The sequence below is a fragment of the Fukomys damarensis genome, unplaced genomic scaffold, assembly GCF_012274545.1.
Source record: "Fukomys damarensis isolate Sample0158 unplaced genomic scaffold, DMR_v1.0_HiC HiC_scaffold_3, whole genome shotgun sequence".
NCBI lineage: Eukaryota > Metazoa > Chordata > Mammalia > Rodentia > Bathyergidae > Fukomys > Fukomys damarensis.
Genome location: NW_022900915.1, coordinates 20,778,061 through 20,798,970, shown reverse-complemented (window position 1 = coordinate 20,798,970; position 20,910 = coordinate 20,778,061). Strand labels below are relative to the sequence as shown.

Here is a 20,910-nt window from a genome sequence, read left to right as displayed (position 1 = left end):
TCAGAATTCCCGGGACGCGGCTGTCTAGCGGAGAAAACTGTGTGGCCTTAGGTCGCCGTAGCCCCAGCTGCGGTGGGCTCACCTCATCCTGCCCCGGCTGTGATGCATCCGCGGCGCCCAGAGGGATTCGATGGCTTGGGCTATCGGGGTGGTGCCCGGGACGAGCAGGGCTTTGGAGTCGCTTTCCCTGCAAGGTCCTTCAGCTCCGGGTCGGACCTAGGCCATTGGGTGACGACTCCCCCAGACATCCCGGGCAGCCGCAACCTGCACTGGGCTGAGAAGAGCCCGCCCTACGGCGTGCCCTCCCCCTCCACCCCGTACGAGGGCCCGGCTGAGGAAACCTTTCCCGGCGGCGGCGGCGGCGGCGTGCAGGCACAGAGCAGTGGTGAGCGCGCGGGCCGGGCCCTAGGGGTGGCGGTCGGGTGGCGGAGCCGCGTCCCACAGCCTGCAGACCCCGGAAACAGTGCGATGGTCCCGCCCTGGTTCCTTCTGGGACTGTCGCGCGCCACACACTCTGCCCTCCTTTCGTCCTCTGTGCCTGGAGCGGGCCTCCTCCTTCCTCACAAATTTGTTCACTGGGCTCTCTCTAAATGAGGCATCTGCTTTAGCCATAGGAGGCATAGTAGGAATTTTTAGGGGTTGTATAGTGTTAGAGCTTATAGTATGAGTCAGGAAAGGAGGAAATTGGATTATTTGCTGTCACCCAATTCACTTTGGCGTCTGTATTTTCTTGATTTAATTATTTTCATTGTAGCTTCGTGTTCTGAAAGAGAAGCTTTCAGCACTAGTAAATTTGGAATCTACCTGGCTGTACCTCTTGTACACTGAACGACTGACTTCCTAACCTCAGAGCCTCGGTTTTCTCATCGTTAAAACCTGTAGAATAACTGTTAGCATTTATTTTCAAGTGTTAAACTGAGTGAATCGAGTAACACCTACTATGGGATTCATAATAGGCAAATAAAATATTCGTTTCCTTACTCTTAAACCTGGGAGTTAAATGTTTATCAAATTCCCAATCTAGAAATTTTCCTGCCTTTAATTTTCTCTTCTCCCGCTATTCTCACGCAAAACAAACACTAGTACACTTTCAAGATAGGTCTTTGGAACCAAGACATAATTATTCTTTGTAGGATGGAGAGATCTGTGTTTTAATTACAACACGACATGATATAGTTATTTTAGCATTATTTTATTTATAAAAATGTAAATATGTGCCTCTTTCCATTCTCCTGAAATTAGTACAATAGAGTAGTTACACAAGTACCATAAAATATCATGTATCATCCTGGATACCAGCTTTATATTAACTTTCTTGATTTTTGACTTGGAAGAACAGTAATATTTGATTTTCATTAACTAGGAAAAACTTTAAAAATTACTAAACAATGGAGGATGTGAAGGAAGATCATTGACTTATTCCAGAGTCATACTGTTAGCTATTTGCATATGTGCTACCCAAGAGAGCACTGTTAGTTATTGAGTCTTACAATTTTCTTTCTATTGTACTGATCTCAGAATACTAGAAAGCTTTTATTAGTCATACTAAATAATTCAAACTTCATATATAATTGCTACACATTTACCTTCTTTGGCAGTAAAGTTCATGTTTTTAATCTTTCCAAAGATATGCTTTGATGATTAAAAAGAGATTTTTTAATAAAACCAGGGGTTTATTTTGCAGTTGTTGTCAGGCAGGTAAATGTAACTTTCGTACAAGGACAGCCACTTGAGAAACTTACACAGTCACCAATAGTAAACCTCTTTAACACCTTCCAGAAAATGTCAATAACATTCTCTTAATATGCTGGGGTGATCTGTATATTCAAAAATGGGTAAAAGCCGAAAGGAAGAAAGTGCCTTAACATGGCAAAAGAAGTGCCCCCCTCCCCTGCAACTTGTAGGTCTTTCAAGGGTTGGGATGGAGCTTTGGGGAAGGCCCCAGTACAGTATTTCAATTGGGGTGAAGCAGTTTCCCAGAGGAATATGCTCACATGGGCACCTTCTCACTGTAAGGGAGTAGTTAAGACATAGAAAAGGAGGATGGGGAGATTGTCTAGTAAAAATTGTGTTATAGCTGATATTTAACTTGTAGTCCTCTGGGGTTGTGATAGTTTACCATTATGATTTTTGAGTTCTTTAGTCAACGAGAATGGGTTTCTCTTAACATATGAATACCAGCTGTTAACAGTGTTACCAACTGGAGCTGATGCAGTTCTTACAAGTATTAAATAACAACTTTTTCAGTAGCACTACTAAAATGCCTTAGTAACAGCACATAGGTATCCATTCACCTGTCATAGAGACTGAACTAAACAGCTACTCTAAGACTATTTAAAAACTTGGAAGAAGAGAGTTCCATTTACCCATTTAGGTGATACTAAGTACTTTTTCAAATTAATAATTTTGAGGTGTTTTACTTGGAGCTATTGGTTTAACAAGGTGCTCTGTCATCAGTAACAGTGGATAACTAGTTTTACAGCATGAGAGGTCAAGATTTTGACATAAATATCAGTCATGGGTAACATAGAAGAAATTTTTGATGACAGTCAGGTGTTGAAGGCTGATAATTTCTTTGTAATTCCAGTGCTTTTGGAGGCTGAGGCAGGAGGACTGCAAGTTTGAGGCCATCTATGCAATTTAGCAACCTAGTAATACCTTGTTTCAAAATAAAAAAGGTCTGAGGATGTAGCTTTTGTGAAGGCCCTGGGTTCAGGCACTAGCACTGGTAATCTGTACATTGTATCTGCATACTTGTTTGATTTAGCCCACACAAAGCTTAAAACTTTTTAAAATAATTACCAGTGCCAATACTTGAAAATTGGAAGATTTGTTTATATACAAGAATATCATTTTTGAAAAAAAAGTCACAACTTATGAACTCTGGACCCACATCCCTATATGGTAAGAATCAGTTAGAGTTAAAGAGCAGTTGTTCTGTAACTGGCCAAATGACCTTCCCACCCATCCATCCAGAGTACTTCACTAATTCAGATTAACCCTCTGGCTTCTATTAGAATTTGACTTGAAGTTTAGTTGAACAACATAGTGATATGGGACGAATCTTTTTTGTTTTTATAAGAAATCTAAATAATGGTCATGACTAATCTTATTCTTTTTATTTTAGAACAGTTGAATAGATTTGCTGGCTTTGGTATTGGACTTGCAAGGTAATGTTTAAGTTTTCATTTAGAGTTTTTGTTTAATTTATAATATTAAATGATTAGTATTTAAATGGTTTTTTGGAGCAGCAGATTAAATATTACATAATATTTTGTAGAAAAATTATCATAATTTAAAATCAGTAACTTCCAGTGATGGTAGACACTGGTAATTCAACTTCATAAACAATTGTGTAATGAGTATTATAACAACTCTTATGTATCTATTGGAAGAATATAATCAAATATAATCATATCTCCATGTTAACCAAAAAAAAAAATTGTGCCTTGAGCTTTCTCTCTAAATATCTGAATGCTACTAAGATACTTAACAGCATCAGCATTTGGTGATCAGCTTTATATCTCTTTATTCCTAATGATCATTTTATTTAAGAAAAATCATCGATCTTAATTACTGTGATTTTTGGTGAATGCAGTTTCATATGGACTTGTGCAGGGTTTATATTTTGTCCTGGAATGACTTTCATTTTGAACTGGAAAAAAGATTTATTTGCATAAATCTGAGGATGTTAATGTCAATATAAATAAAATACAAGCTTTTCATTTTGCAAGTTAATCTTTTTAGTCTCACTTTTTATACTGAATGCTCTAATTTTATGATATTTATCTATATTTGAGTGCATATGTGCATGTATGTATATTTTACTATTAGAGCTTAAACCCACATTTAAAAAAAATATTTGATATATGAGACAGTTAATTAACATGACCATTAAAAATCCTGTAATTTAAATGATAAGTATATCAAAGTAAAATTTTTTACAGTTTTGTTTCCTAGAAGTAGATAGTTTTGCTGTTAGGAACTTTGTTCATAGAACATTTTTGGAAAGAAATGGAAATTAGATGATGTAGCAATTCCCATGTTAAACATACAGAGCTGTTTTCTCATCCTTATACTCTTATTTGTTAATGCATGATTCTTCAGGCAATGTCAGAATTATTTTAAAAAATAATGTGGAAATATATGTAAAAAAATTTGTGTATAGACACATGTATACATAAATTATTTTATCTAGTCTCTTCACAGAAAATGTACTGGCTCATCCTTGCATAGTTCTACGCCGCCAATGTCAGGTAAATAAAATTCTCTTGACAGTCCTGATCCTGATTTCAAGTGCAGGATTCAAATAAATAACAAGAAAACATGTAACCTTTTCAAACTATTTGATATGAAGACCTCATTAATATCTTAGAAATTATTAAGAATTCCTATGACCTTGGCATTATATTGGTCATTTTTATTGATACTTGCCATTTCGGAAGTGAAAAGTGGGGAGATTTTAATGTGTTAATTTCATCAAAATAATCACTTTAGATGCTAACAATGGCCTATTTATGAAAATAACATTTTATGGTTTGCAGATTTCTTTAATGTGTGGCATAACAGGAGTTGACAATCAACTGTGGGTATTTTTTGGAATTACACCAACACTCGCTAAAGGTTATTTGCAGTGTGAAACCTGAAACCACATTAATTTTTTATACTCTACCTTAAAAAGACTACATTGATTTAAATGTTTTGAATGGTTATTTTTACCATGTATTGGTTAAGAGTATTGATTCACCAAGATATATAAATCTTCCAGATGTTAACAGTATTCGATTATACAGTATCAAAAATGTCATCTTCATTGAAAGTACAGCTGATTGCACCAGAAGTCTTAATTATTTTGTTTTTTTGATGGTAGATACAGATTTCCCAAAATTATGTTACTTGAAAATCCAAACTTATTGAAAAAAATACTGAAGCTTAGTGTTTTTAAATCAACAAGCTAATTTTGTTCAGTTGTTAGAACGTGTCTGTCTGAAATATGAATAACTATAGTCTGCCAGTGAGTTTTTCAAGTAAAAATGGTATTCCATGAAAAAAATGGCTACATCGCCTTGCAATTTAAGCATAGAAGAGCTTTCCCTAACAACAGCATCTTATATCCTATGATTAATTACTAACACACAGGATATTGGAAAGAGGATATGTACTCAGGGTCAAGTTTTCATAAAATTAGCATTTTTATGCCTTATCAATGATATTCATTTATTTATTTATTTTATTTATTTAATTTTGGTACCAGGGACCCAACTTGGGACCTTGCACAGGTGGTAGAACCACGGAGCTAAATCCCTGGCTGTATCAAGGATATTCTTAAGTGATTACTTTTTCTTCCTGTGAATATGCAGGGTGAAGGACACAATAAATTTTAAAATGTATATAATTTGATGCAACTGCTTTAATTTGTGAGCTTACAGTTTTACTCACCATTGCTTTTGAACCATCAGTCACAATATCAACACAGAGAAATACTTTGGCATCATTAAGAATAAATATAATTTTGAACTTCTTAATCCTCTGATAGAGTAAAAGTCCTGGAGAATCAGTTACCCACAGTTTAGCAAATACTGCTATCATGTAATTTTCCTTTTTGCAAAATAATTCATTCCATATTTGTTTGCTATTAGAGTGCAAAACAATATAAATCTTTGCCAATTCTTTTTGCATAGCACTGAAAAATAAGTGTGTAAAGAGAAATGAACATAGCATTAGCAGTATATATCCCCCAGAACAGTATATTTCAGACATACATATTTTACATAGTGATAATATTACATTGTGATCCAATGTGTATTGTTTTGACTCTTTACTGATTTCATAATTTACTCATTGATTACAACATATACAGGACTTTGTAAAATGGTTGCCTAGAGGGAGCATGAGTAGGGAGATATAATAGTGGTGTTTTATTAGATACAAATGTCAAGACCTCTTGTTATATTATCTACATTACTATGTATGTGATGCATTCATTTTCATATTATATTTATCTAATAATGTATGTCTTATTTTGAAAGACTTGGAACACTCAAAATTAATTTTGCTTATGTATAACTTATTTGAGTTTAGAATTTAACTTCTTTATCCTGCAATATTTTTCATGGCTTTATTATTTCTTGACGAAAGAACAGAAAAAAATACATAGTATCTTTTTTGCAGGTTAATTACCATGCTCGGCATTATCATCTCACTCCATTTACAGTCATCAACATTATGTACAGCTTCAACAAAACTCAGGTAAGAGTGAGTCTGTGGGTCTAGTAAAGCTATATATAATTGTCATCTGAGTTAGCAATCATTAAAGTAAGAATAATTCCTTTAATTTGGTTAGCAAAAATATCTTAACTTTTATAGTAAACCTAATGGCTCATAGTTATGATGCCTTTTGAAATCTTCCAAAATTTTATTTAATTAACTTAACAGAATTATAGAGTTATGCAAGGTCCAAGAATTTAGCAGCTGCTGTGAATATGTCTCTGTTATTAAGAGGCTTATAATTTAGTCTTGTAAACAAAAACTTCATCAGAAGATTGTGGTATAAGAAGATGCAACATTGGAAGTATAAAATGCCGTCAGAATGTAGAAGAGTGGTATCGTCAAAACTGGCATTGAGCACAGAATATCGGTGGGGAAAACTTTGGGAAAAGGGACATTGAGTTGTATATTTATTGTTAAGTTTACATAATGCCAGGGGTGGACAAAAGGTTTTATAAGTAGATGTGCAAAGATAGAAGAGAAGAAGTTGTAATGTTTGAGAATGGACTTAGTGCATTATCATGGGAGCTTGGAGCAGAGGTTAAGGATGAAAACTAGAGAAGTAGGCAGGATACCAACAATAACCTTACAAGAACTGCACACTTAATTTTAACAGCTAAAAGTATCATTGATGGATTTTAGCAATGAGCAAAGTTACTCATGAGTTGTTTGGCAATGTCCATCAAAATTTAAAATGTGCATATTCTTTGACTTATTTCACTGTAGGATTTTTTCCACATTAATGTGTACGTAAATATGCAATAATGTGACAGAAGGATGTTGTGGCATTGCATATAATGAAATTGGAAAATTTTAAATGTTTATCCATAGAGTACCATTGAAATAATTATGGTATATTTATTTAGCAAAGCACCATGTACCTTTTTGAAAAAGAAGGTAGCTCTGTGTATACTGCTATGAAATAATCCCTTTTTTTTCAATTGCTCCAGTTAGCTTTACCTGTTAAAAGTGAATAAAATAGGGGCCAGGGATTTAGCTCAGAGGTTCCACTGCCTGCCTTGCAAGTGCAAAGACCTGCGTTCAATCCCTGGTACCGAAAAAAAAAAAAAGTGAACAAAATAAAAGCATTTCTATATCTGTACATACACACAGAGATATACTTCTGTCTTTGAAGATCAGTAGGAAACTTCTGCCAGGAAATTGGGATATAACTTTGTCTCTGATACTCTATGACTTATTTTGAGTGTGTTTTTATGTTGTTACTTAATATATAAATAAATAGAATAGGCTTTATTTCTATTTATAAATAGGGAGGGGCAGAAGCATTGAAGGAAGGCCAGGGGAATGGGGAAAAAGTAAGAACCAAGATACATCATGTAAAAGTACAAGTTCACAATGATGAATGTAAATATATTGTATACCTAAAATGTATGAATAAAAGAATTTAAGAGAAAATAAATAAATAGAATAGGAATTTCACTACTGGTATTTTGAAAAGGGAGAAGACTATTGAAGAAAAGAACATGGATTTGCAAGACAGAGAGCACAGCTTATAGAACTTGGTGACTGCTTGGATGGGAATAGTGAGAAAAATGTTATCCAGATATACAGTTTAGACATAGGATGGTGAAGATGACATCTAGGGAAATAGAAAATACAGCAGAGAAGGACAGAATTGGGATGGTATGAATAGATAGGATTAAGTTATATGTGGATATATAAATTTTGAAATTCCTCTGGGTCATCCATAGGGCAGGACTATAAGGATTTAATATATAGATATTAGAGATATTTAATAAATTAATCTTTAGGGGTGTCCATTTAGAGTGTTCATCTTGGCCTTAATATTGGCCACCTAACAAATATAAAAACAATGATGCAAATCCATTTAGTTACAGTTGTCTAAAACATTTCTATTAGAAAAATGCATATTTATCTATAATCAAGTTTTATTAAGATCTTTTTTTGTATCTATTATTTAGGCATTTGCAGAAATAACAGAAAATATTGTTAATTTTAGGGACCCAGAGCCCTCTGGAAAGGAATGGGAAGTACATTCATTGTCCAAGGAGTCACACTTGGAGCAGAAGGCATAATTAGTGAATTCACACCTTTGCCAAGGTACCTTTTTTGGCATTTCCTCAGCATTAGTTTATAATACATAAGAAAAATCTATAAAAGCTCTTTAAATCTGAAACTTATTTGTAGAAGCTAAGACAGAATTATGTCTTATCAAGTATGACAGAATTATGCCATTAATTATATCTTGTTGAATTCGTGTGTGAAAAATGCTTCACGTTCTAGTATCTGCTGAGATATAATTTTTCAGCTTCTGCTATTTGCCAGCAAGTACCAACTCAGGAACAAATTTGAGTATGTGAACAATTCCTATTCTTTGTGTAACCAGTTTGGTTATAATACATTGTATTAGTCATGCTACAATTAAATCATCCCCTTCAGAGGCTAAATGATACTGTACCTGGAGTTATTGGTAAGGATTTTTAAAAATTACTGAAATTTAAGCTAGATCTTGAATTATGAATAAGAGTTGACTTGACCGAAAAAGAGATCATTCCAAGAAGGGGTGACAGAATGTCCAGTGTTAGGGAATTTAGACAATTTAGCTAATAGAAAGAAGTGACTTAGTCCTGGAATATTGTATATGTATTGGGTAGAATATTAGGAAGAGAAGCTGAAATGCTGAAGTATGAATATAATTTTATAATGTTTTATTCTCTATGGAGTTGGAAATCTAGGGCATTTCTATTTTATTTTATTTTTTAGTATAGGGATATTTTGATCAAAGTTGTACTTGATTGGTAGAATAAAAAATAAAAGATGACTGGGTGCTCGCAGACTTTGTGGAATTTTACTAGGCCAAAATGAGGAGGTTTTGAGCTGTGGAACAAAACAAACAGGGTAATTACAAATAGAAATTTGTTCTCCGATTGGAAAGAATGTGGTTCTCTGAGAATCATAGGGTTCCCAGTAGCATTATACTTAATCTGAGTGCAAAGGACGTACTCACCTGTTTGTGTGAATGTGCTGTGGAATACAGAGGATTGAGAGTCCAAGTACTGGAGCTAGGGCTCATGTGGCTGCGGGCCAGAGGGCGAGGTAGAATGGGATATAAGATACTGTTGAAGAAATAGGTGCGAGCCACACTGTGCATGATTTTGTAGGTCACTTTAAGAATGCAAAAGAGTTTTGAGTATAGTCAATGGAATCAGATTTGTGTTTTCAGAGGGTCATTTTAGCAAAAATGAGATTAAAGGAAGGCCAAAATGGATAAAAGGAGACATCCTAGTACTTTATAAAAATAATCAAACTGAGAAATAATATCAAGGACCAGGATAGTGTCTTTTGAATTGAGGTAAATGGACAGTTTTTAAAAATACTTAGGTAAAATTGATAGAACTTGATGATCAAAGAAGAATAGTAGATGAAAAAGGGGGTGGTATTAAAGATGGCTTCTAGAAATTCAGGCTTTGTAATCAACAGACATTATTATTATTTTGTGATGAGAGCCATTATCTGAATAATCTAATCAAAGCCAGAATCTGATAATAAGCCATTATTCTTTTTCTTTTTTAGGTATTCTTCTTTGGGTAGGGTTGTGACCTTTCTTGGGAGAAAGTATAGCCATGGCAAAACAAAACAATCCAAAGCATCGACTCAAAGCAATTAGTTGACATTACCAGTTTCTTCTAGACTGCAAATGATTATTAGATCAGGTGTAACAGTGTGGATTAGCCACTATTTATTTTTATACTGATTATGGTCACCTCAGAGAAATACAACTGGTCTCTAGTGCTTATGAAGTCAACGACCTTATGTAATAATTTCCCAGTAGCATTTCTTTTTTTAAGAATGTATAATATAAGATCCTAATGAGATATTGACAATGTGAAATAGGAAGAAAAGGGCTAAAGGCATTGCGAAATGGGAAAGGTAGGGGAAAGGTAATAAGGGAAAGGAAAAAAATATGAGAAAATGACAAAATGGAAATAAAATGTTTGTAAATGGGGAGGGGTGGAGGGGGTGAAGGGAGGGCAGGGACAAGGGGAAAAAATGAGAACCAATACCTGTCATATAAAGGTACAAGATCCCAATAATGAATGTAACTGTACTCTATTCCTAAAATGTACCAATAAACTCAACAAGGAAAAAAAAAAAAAGAATGTATATGACCCACAATCATCGCCTGCCTTCTCTTTCTTTACTGTCATCATCTCCCATCCCCTCCCTAGCCATTGCCCAATTGAAGTGAGTTAGACCACCTGTTGTTAATCTACCCCAGAGGATCCTTCCTTTTATTGGCTTGTGACCTTTCTCATATCATTAACATGAGGTAGGAGCGCCTGTAACCAAGGCTACTTATACACTAATCTCTCACAAAACTCAAGTTGAAATTCTACTTAGTTTTGAGTCATTTCATGTTTATGGTTGTGCAATATAAACATCTTGCTTTTTTTCTCCAAATGATTCCTCTGAATTCACTTATTTTTAAATACTCAACTGTTTCAAACACAATGAAATAGTCCTTGAATTCCTTAAATTCGGTCCACTCCTTTATGGTTAACAAGTCTTAAATAGAGAACACTAAAAGAGATACTTTAAATTTGATTTTTTTCTCTAGTTTGGTTCATTTTCAGATCCTTTTTCATATCCAGGTGGAATTGTCAGTAAGCAAATGATATAAGGCATGTATATAGAAAAGTCAGTAGAAGTTAAACTTGAGAGATTTTCAAGCTGTACTCTTGAAAGTGCCTAGTATACCAAATGGAGTAAGCAAAGCAGAGTGCCTGAGCCTTTAGAAACTCCAGCAGTAGGTATCTGATTAAGAAAAATGATCCTGCAAAGAATTCAGAAAGTAATACCAAAAAGGAGGCTAAAAACCAGAATAGTACGGGCTGGTGGAATTCAGGGTCAAAAACTGCTTCAAGAACCACAGAGGAATGACAGTACCTGAGCTGATGGCTGTTGAAATTCAAATCAGATACATGCTGAAAATGCCTTTTGGACTCAGTGAGGCAGAGGTTTTGGGGAATGTAGTGAGAGCTATTTTATAGGATAACGGGGTACTGGGTTTTGAGGTGAATGGGAAGTTGGAATGTGGAAACAGTTAAGTTTAGAAAGTTGGGTATGAAGAAAGTAGATGAAGGGAGGTAATAAGAAGATGAAAGATTTGGGTTGGGTTAAGGGAAGATGTTTTTGTTTTTGTTTTTGTTTTTTGTTTGGTACTGGGGTTTGAATTTGTGACCTTGCGCTTGTGAGGCAGGCGGCAGCACCACTAGCTAAATCCCTGGCCCTGTTTTTGTTTGTTTTTTTGTTCAAGAGGACAGATATTTGACCATGTCTACTTAGATATAGAATTACTTTAGATTTTATTGCTTGTATGTATTGACTACATAGGAATATTTATTTAATCTGTCAATGGAAAAGTAGACTGTTTTGAGAAAAGTATCCTAATCAATTTTTTAAATTTTGTGGGCCAGGGATTTAGCTCATTGGGGCCACTGCCTGCCTCACAAGCACAAAGACCCGAGTTCGATCCCTGGTACCAAAACAGTTTTGTTATTCATTTGCCATGGTAGCTTTTGCTTGAAATTAGAAAACCAAATATATTTACATGTTTGGTATTTATAATGAAATATACAAAAAATGTATCACATTTTTACTTTTCTGAATCATTTAAATATGGGAAATTAAATTTCTAGATCTTAGTAAAGTACCCATTTCATAAAGTGGTAGAGAATAAATATAAGGAAAGGTCTCTTTTGCATTTTAAATAAGATGGCTTTTGTTCAATTTGAGTTTATTTTTACATTTTAGGGAGGTTTCACACAAATGGAATCCTAAACAAATAGGTGAACACCTTCTATTGAAAGCGTAAGTATCAAAAATGACATTTTAATTGGAAATTTTCATTAATTTTGTAGCTTTAGAACTTAAAAAAATTTACTAATAAATACAGTGAAGAAAATTAGAATGAAATATTTATGGGAATAAATCTTCAAAAGGCAACTGACATAGAGTTTAAGAATAAAATCCTGGGCTGGGGATTTAGCTCAGTGGTTCCACCGCCTGCCTCGGAAGCGCAAGGTCCCAAGTTCAATCCCCAGTACAAAGAAAGAAAGACTAAAATCCAGAAATGCATGTGATCCTTAAAATAATTCTTACTAATATGAAAAGCTAGAATCAGCCCTCTTTTTCTTGCATTCATAGGACATTAGCAAAGACCTTCGATTTGTTTAGCCCAAATTTCTGAGAAAAGTGTTATCACTGGTTGAGCATCCCAAGCCAAACTGCTTCAAAATCTAAAACTTTTGTAATGAATTTTCCATACCTCTCCAAATGTGATGGTTCATAGTCAAAATGAAACCAATCTAAAAATATCGTAAATTTCCCTTCAGCTATGTGCATAAGGTATATATGATGCATAAATGAATCTTATGTTTAGACCTGGGTTTCATCCCAAGGATGTACATGCAAAGATTCCAAAATCAGAGAAAGAAAGATTACCAAACCTGAAATACTTCTGACCCTAAGCATTTCTAATAAGGGATACTCAACCTGTATTTTATTACTAAACAGATCTGTAAATCTGTTTATATGATGATGAGCAGAGTTAAAACTTGGGTGACATTGAAATGAAGTCCTAAAGGCACTTGGTGATTTTACAACAGTAATCATTTTTGTAGATTAGAATTTTACTCTTCATTTTTTAATTTTTTTTAAAGATTGTGAATTGGAAATCCCCCCCAGCTTGCTGGCTCCCTCTATGGGGCATTCTAGCACATTATTACTTAGTGATGTTCCATTCAGCTTGAAAACCACTACTTACCAGGACCTGGCCCATAAGGGTTAGGTAAGTCCCACTTTGATATGATTTTAAATAACTATATTTTGCAGGCTTGCAAAGTTGTAATTCACTATGTCTAAATATTTGATGATAGGAAACAACTTTGCAAAGCTGTACAATATTGTTTTTTAACAGTAAATGGGGACTTCACCCACTGTTGAAGGCTGACCTAACTCTACTGGATGGGAAATCTGGGAATCAACAATAGGATAATAGCAGGAAAGTAAACTTGTTCAAATATCACTAAAAAGGCAAGCTGTGGAATAGATCCCTCCTCCTAAATTGTAAGCATCAGATTTATAGGCTCTGTTAGCTCTATCCAGTTTGATGTTTAAACAGTGAACTATTAATTATCCTACATTTTATTGTCTTATGATAAAATCTGTTTTATTGTAAAGGCTGTCCCTGTGTTCATCTTTGTTGAAGAAAGCATCCTATGTTAGAGGCTTCTGAAATTCATATTAGAGCCAGAAGTCTTCATAGTTGAAAATCTTAGAAAGGTCATTATAACTTGAATATAAATAATGCTGAAATATGAATGTAGATATTAAAAAATCTATTAACATTTTGTTTCAGTATGCTGATAAATCTGTTTTAATTTCTACAGCCTAACTTATATTGTGGCAATGCCTTTTTATTCAGCAAGTCTAATTGAAACAGTCCAGGTGAGCTATTTCTGTGTTGTCAAATTTTTTAGTTAAATATTTTTTGAATGCTCAGTATATTTTATATGTATGACTAGCAGAACAATTTAAAACAGCATTCTTTAAAAATATGTATTTCACAAATACCATACATGTATCACATTGATGATGTGTATATTTCCATTGCAAACTTAGGTCACACTTAGAGTTTTAATCCTTTTCCTCCCTTCCCTATAAGCAGCTATATTCTTCATTTTGATATGTCACAGCCCAACTTGTGACATGTGCATACAAAGAATATATAAACTTTAAAGCCCTATGTGTAGATGGTGATGGTGATAGCCTCTAGTGCATTATATTAATTATCTGAGTATAAGCTGGACATCCTAGCAGTGTGTATGTGGTACTCATAAGTACCTTACTGACAGTACTTTTAAACCATTATTTGATACCCTTGCTGTGATAACTACTAGAAAGTTTAGGCAATTTGCCTCTAACCTTAATTTCTGTCTGCTTGTCTTAACTATTTTTAACCACAGGGTGGCGCATTAAGTACATTAATTAAATTCATACAGCAGCTCACTATATACTTTCTGCATTTAAAACCATAAGATGGAGGTAGTTTTATGCACAGTCTACTTGTATATGCACCTATTTTCTATTTCCAACATCAGATCCTGTAGTATTTTTTTCTTCAGTATATATAAATGCCTTCTCTAGAAAAACCTCTACTAAATTAGTCTTTCTAATTATTCTTTTCCTCTTCATTTCTTTGCTGATCCCATTGTTAATCTTGTGGGGTTTTTTTTCTATTAGAACTGATTTCAGTTAACTGAAGATAACATCTTGTAACTCAAACATAATTTCCTTTCTTTGCTCTTGCATTTGGTATTCTGTTAAAAGAAAAAATTAAATGCCTTTGTGTAGTACTAAAGAATTTACAGTGGTCACTCAGTAAGATATCCTCATCTTAAAAATAATGAAAAAATAGCATAAAATTATTTAAAGAAAACTAAACTGCTTGACTTATTGGGGGAAAAAGTTTTAGTTTAGAACAGATTCCAGTGAGGTTCACATTTCTCTACGTAAATTATATCTATTACTTTTGATACATTTTTAACCTTTTAAAATCTTAATTTCTCACCCATAAAATGGTAATGTTATTCTAATAACTGAGTTTTGAAAGTTACATGCTGAAGTATTTGTGTAAGTCTCCAGTTCAGTGTGTGACTGTTGTTCAGTGTTTTTAACCTGACTCTCCTTGTATTTCCTACTCCATGCCCTACTTATTAACACTCACCTTTTGACTCCTTTTGTCTGCTATTGTAAAATTCTTTCATTTTTTCCCAAATTTCTGCTCTCTTGAAATCATCTTTCATTAACCTTTTTTTCCTACTATCTCTTTTATTGTATCTTAAGGCTTTATCTTTGATCCTCTCTCTCTTTTTCATTTTATAATGATTATTCTGAGAGAGCTCATTTCACATATGAATCATTTCAGCTCTAATCTTTCATCTCAAAATCAACTCATCAATCTGAAAATTAGTTTCAATTTAAATATCTTTTTCCTTTCTATTAATGATACTTTGTTATCTTCAGCCTCATTAAAATTTTTAATTTTCGATGATCTTGTTATTTTGTTCTTTTCATCCTTTATAACTGATCATCCATCATGACTTGTTAGTTCCAATGACAGTGTCCAGAGTTTGTTTCTCCCCGCTATCCCATAAGCCATCATTGTGATTCTTCCTTTATTGCATAACCAGCTTCTTGGAGTATCTGTCTTCTGACTTCAAGCTCAGTGGGTTTTTTGCCCCTTTGGGGGAGCTCAGATCTCTTTGAACATTGTATCCTTGCTTTATTGTTTCATTGTCTTTAACTGCTAAACTTTTTTTTCTTCATCAAATATTCACAAATGCCAGTTTTTATCACATACTTGTACACCCTGAGGATATAGCAACAAATAAAACAGACATAAATGTTCTGTCCTCACAGCACTTGTATGCTTATGAGAAAGGCAGCCATAAACAGGATACCAGTACAGTATGTTTGATGGTGATAAGTGTTAAAGAAAGCAAAAATAAAGCAGAAAAGACAAATAGGATTTGTAATGGGTAGGAAGAATGGTTAATATTTGTTAAGATGATCCTAGGAGAGGCCTCACTAAGAAGAAAGATGACATTTGAGTAAAGTCTAATGCTGAGAAAACATGGAAAACTCAAAGGACATAACACGTAGAAGGGAGGCAAGTGCAAGGTCCTTCTAGTAGGATGGTACTATATGTGTTTCAAAGAATAGAAAGGAGTCAGATATGATTGGTGCTAATTAGACAAGGTAGGGGAGAATGGAAGTTGGGGTTGGATAGTAAAAGAGGCCCAATGACATAAGACATTGTAAGTTACTATAGTAATTTAGCCTTTTAGAGAGGTGGTGGGTTTGAGCAGAAAGCCAATAGAATCTGACTTATGCCTTTATTAGGCTCTCTTTGGTTATTGTCTTAAATATAGATTGAAGTGGGAAGGAGACCAAGGTAAGAGATAGAGAAATGAATTAGTGGATTAGTCACTTTTCCATTACTGGAACAAGGATGCCTCACACTTGCAACTTAATGGAGGAGAAGTTTGTTTTGTCTCGTCGTTTCAGAAGGTTTAGTCCATGGTTAGTTGGCTCCAAGGTACAAACAACATGGTAAAAGGTCATAGAAGAGGAAAGCTGCTTAACCCATGACAGTCAGGAAACAGAAGTTTGGAAACCATAGAAAGGAAATACATCTTTCAGGCCACACCCCCCTGGGACCCAGCTTTTCTGACCAGGACCCACCTCCCTGTGGCTATTAATCCACTGATAATCTAACCACCTTTCAAAAGCCTCACCTCTGAATACCTGAGACTTTGGGAGGACATTTGACATCTAAACCATAGTAATTAGTAAACTTGGTGAATTTATTTTAGTCACACAGTTTAAAACATCATCTGTTTACTGAGGAGTTCCATGTTCATAATATGGTCTGCTTGAGCCTTTTTCTCATAAGCTAGATTGATACTTAACATTTCTTCATTCTTAGTCTACTCTCCCAAGTCACTACATCAGCAGTAGTATTTCTTCAGGACCGGTGGCCAACATACTTGGACATTTTTCACTCCTCTCTTTCATGTACCAAGTGCAATGCATCAAGCCATTTCTGTTGCTTGTGATATTAAAACTACAGTTGAATTACAGTGATATCTCACTTCACAGACTGAATTCTTGCCACAGTTCTGATCACAAACCAAATTGGTTGAGAACCAAATCAAATTTCCCCATAAGGTCAACATTGAACCTAACCATTGAATTCAATTTGGTTCTCGTCCGTTTCAGTTTGCTACAAACTTGCTTAGATTGACTGACTGATTGATTAATTGGTTGGTTTTAGTACTGGGGATTGAACTGAGAAACCTTGCCCAGACTAAGCAAGCACTCCATCACTGAGCGCTTGCCCCCTGAGCTTTACCCTCAGCCTTTTTTCTTCTTCTTTTTAATTTTCATACTGGGTCTCACTAAGTTGCTCAGCCTGACCTCTGCCTCCCTAGTAGCTGGGATTACAAGTCTACACTAGTGAGCTTAGTCATATCACAAACTTTCTTATTCTTGTCTCTAAAATAAACAAAAGACAGACTTTTCAGATGATAAAAAGACTGTTTCCTGAGTGCTACTGGGTACCAGGCCTGTTTTTCATTTAATAGAATTCTGCACGAACCGTAGATGGTACTGATTTTCATTTCTGTACAATGGTGCACTTACACTGAGAAGTTAAGTAACTTGGCAATGATTATTTAACCAGTAAGTAATAGAGGCAGCATTTAAATTCTTGTTTAAGGACTCTGAAACCCTAGGTTGTTCTTGAGGCATCAAGTAGTTGCTTCTGAATGCTGAGATGGTCTATGAGATTAGGTATACAACTCTGTATCTCCTCCCTGATCTCCCTGCTCCAGTAAAAATTCCTCCTGACTTCAGTGCTACCAGACTTTGTGGGGTGGTGGGGTGAATGCCTAGAGAATAGTTGAAGTCTGCGAATCATTGATGTTTTTCTTCTTTAGCCAGTACATTAATTTAAAAGAGACTTAGAAAGATTCCTTCTTTGTGTGGCAAAATAAGCAACTGTTAAGTTTTATTTCATCTTTTTCATTTCAGAGTGAGATAATTCGAGACAATGCTGGCATTTTGGAATGTGTGAAAGAAGGAATCGGAAGGGTGATAGGCTTGGGAGTGCCTCATAGCAAACGACTCCTTCCTCTTCTTTCCTTGATCTTCCCTACGGTGCTGCATGGAGTTCTTCACTACATCATCAGCTCAATCATTCAGAAGTTTGTCCTACTAATTCTAAAGAGAAAGACTTACAATAGCCACCTAGCTGAGAGCAGTAGCCCTGTGCAGAGTATGTTGGATGCTTATTTTCCAGAACTTATTGCTAACTTTGCTGCCAGTCTTTGCTCTGATGTTATTCTCTTTCCACTGGAAACAGTTTTGCACCGCCTTCACATTCAAGGAACACGCACAATAATTGACAATACAGACCTTGGCTATGAAGTGCTTCCAATTAATACACAGTATGAGGGAATGAGAGACTGTATCAATACTATAAAGCAGGAGGAAGGAGTCCTTGGTTTTTATAAAGGGTTTGGTGCTGTTATAATACAGTACACATTACATGCAGCTGTCTTACAGATTACCAAAATTATTTACTCTACACTTCTTCAAAATAGCATTTGAAATATCTATCACTGGTTAGTCCAGATGTAATCTGGATAATTTGCTATGAAATTTATAAAGGATAAAAGTGAAGTACTGGGGGGAAAAATGGATTAGAAAGTGAAACTGGTAGAAAAGGTCTGTACTGATTGTATTGGCTCTTCTTTTAAAAAAAAATTTCAAGTTTAAAAGCTCAATAGAACTAACACCTAAGAATAAAATTTTAGCTAGTGCAGCACTAGTAAACTGAACTAAAAATTAGCAGCTGAAGTAAAAATGATACTAAGAGAAAGCAAAAAATTGTCATCAAATATAAAATGAAGTTTCATTGAGTTGAATCTGTTTTATCTGACCTTAATATTTGCTATAGTTATTTCATCTTCTAGATTGATACTGGCATATTATCCTTAATGCAGTGGAACATCACTGTATCAGTGAAGTTTTACTTTTAAACAAATAAATTATGTCACTTTTGAAAAAGGATCAGATTTGGCTGTCAGTAAGCAGACATTGAGGGGTTTTATGTTGCATTACCTCTAACTATTTTAATGGTTGTATATGTGTATTATATCTATGTACATATATATAACTTGGAATTTCCTTTATCCTACAAATTCTCCACTTGTAGATCAGCTTGTTGCATAAAATGAAATCATACACTTTTTGCTTGAACACCAGAGTAAAACATCAAAAAGCCAAGATGCCCAAAGATTTAAACATTTATAGCATCTGTGACCACATACAAAGCCAGCACTTCAATGCCAGCCACTTAAAATTTATTATACATTTACAGGGTTCAGTTTGCTTAGTTATGTGAATTGTCAGTCTATTTTTAGAGCCACACTTACAGAAAGTATGTAAAATAATCATGCAGCTATTTCTGTTTCCATATTTATAAATTGTGTACTTAAAGAAACGTCATTTGTCTTTCACTTCTGAGTAACTTAACTTAGAAGAGATAAACTTCAGCTGAGGATTTGTGTCTTTTGCCTAACATATACTCATTAAATAACACCTTCATTTTATTTTTCCTCTGTTTTTGCTTAAAGTGTCATTCTCCAAACTAGAAATACTTGAAGAGGAAAGCAAGATATCCTTAACATTTTTTCTTTAAATACATTTGGGTGAATATTGAAGAAACAAACAATTCATGCATTTTGTATAGTTGGGGTGGAATGTGGGGGAACATTTCAACAAATAAAAAAGAACAATCAATTTAATTAAAAAGAAAATTGTCCCTAACTTTAATTTGGTGGGTTAGACTATACAATAAAGTGATATGCATTTGACTGATCCATTATTAAACATTTTAAAGTTTCATTCTTCAAGAAGATGGTCACAGTTTTATCATGAACTGTTTAGTGCTCTGAAGGGCAGTGACTGCGGGGTTGTTTCCCACACAGAATGCATACCGGCTGACATTTGTGTTACCTGTTAGCGTCACGGGGATGGTTGGAACAAAATAGTTATATGAAAAAAATTGGAAAAGCATCATAAAAGTCACAACTATGTTTACTATGGTGTGCGTTTACTGTAATATGTTGTTTTCCATTTTAAAATTTAAATTCCACTAAAAGGAAAAATACAATGATCACACTGTATATTTAAGGGTAATATTTTAGAGTATGGTTTATTTTTGTCCAACAATTGAGGTTTAAATTGTTTTTAATATTTTTGAACTGCCAGATATTTCTTAGACGGTTATAATTTATTCAAATTTATTCATCCTTATCCCCATTTTTTTCCATAAAGTTTATTGGTACATTTAAAGCAAACAGTACAGTTACATTTATCATTGGGATCTTGTACCTTTACATGATATATCTTGGTTCTTGTTTTTTCCCCACACCCCTACCCTCCCTTCACCCCCTTCACCCTTCCCTATTTACAAAGACTTTGTTTCCATTTTTTGCTTTTTATCACATTCTTTCTTTTCCCTTATTTCCTTTCCCCTCCTCTTCCCACTTCCCCTTTAGCCATTTTCTTCCTGTTTCATGCTCTCAATTATACTATATGAACATTATTTACACTTTTAGCTTTTCACACCAGAGAAACCATTCAGTGTTTACTCGTGTGTCCCATTTATTTCACTTGAGTATAGCCTCAATGTGCATCAATTTAGCTATAAATGTCTCTAGTTTCTCGTTCTTTATGGCTGAGTAGTATTCCATTTTATAGAAAAGCCACATCTTCTTTATCCAGTCTCCAGTTGATAGGCATTTGGATTGTACCTAAGTTTTAGCTATTGCCAATTATGCCGCCATAAACAGGTGCATATATATCACTGTGGTATGATTCTCTTAATTCTTTTGGAAAGATACCCAGCAGAAGGATGTCTGGCTCAAATGGAACCTGTAATCCTAGTTGTTTAAGGTATCTCCATATTGCTTTCCACAGTGGTTGTACCAGTCTTTACTCCACCAACAATGGAGAAGGGTTCCTTTC

At 34.7% G+C, this 20,910-nt stretch overlaps 1 protein-coding gene across 1 annotated transcript; it reads left to right on the top strand.

Moving 5' to 3' along the window:
* Nucleotides 1-3: 3 nt before the first annotated feature.
* Nucleotides 4-20,235, top strand: Slc25a46 (solute carrier family 25 member 46). The gene is made up of 8 exons (XM_010607903.2): nucleotides 4-385; nucleotides 3,128-3,170; nucleotides 4,199-4,256; nucleotides 6,172-6,249; nucleotides 8,249-8,349; nucleotides 12,064-12,120; nucleotides 13,701-13,758; nucleotides 17,908-20,235. Exons 1-8 carry the CDS (start codon nucleotides 103-105, stop codon nucleotides 18,484-18,486), a joined length of 1,257 nt encoding a protein of 418 aa, XP_010606205.1. The 5' UTR covers nucleotides 4-102; the 3' UTR covers nucleotides 18,487-20,235.
* The last annotated feature ends 675 nt before the right edge of the window (nucleotides 20,236-20,910 follow it).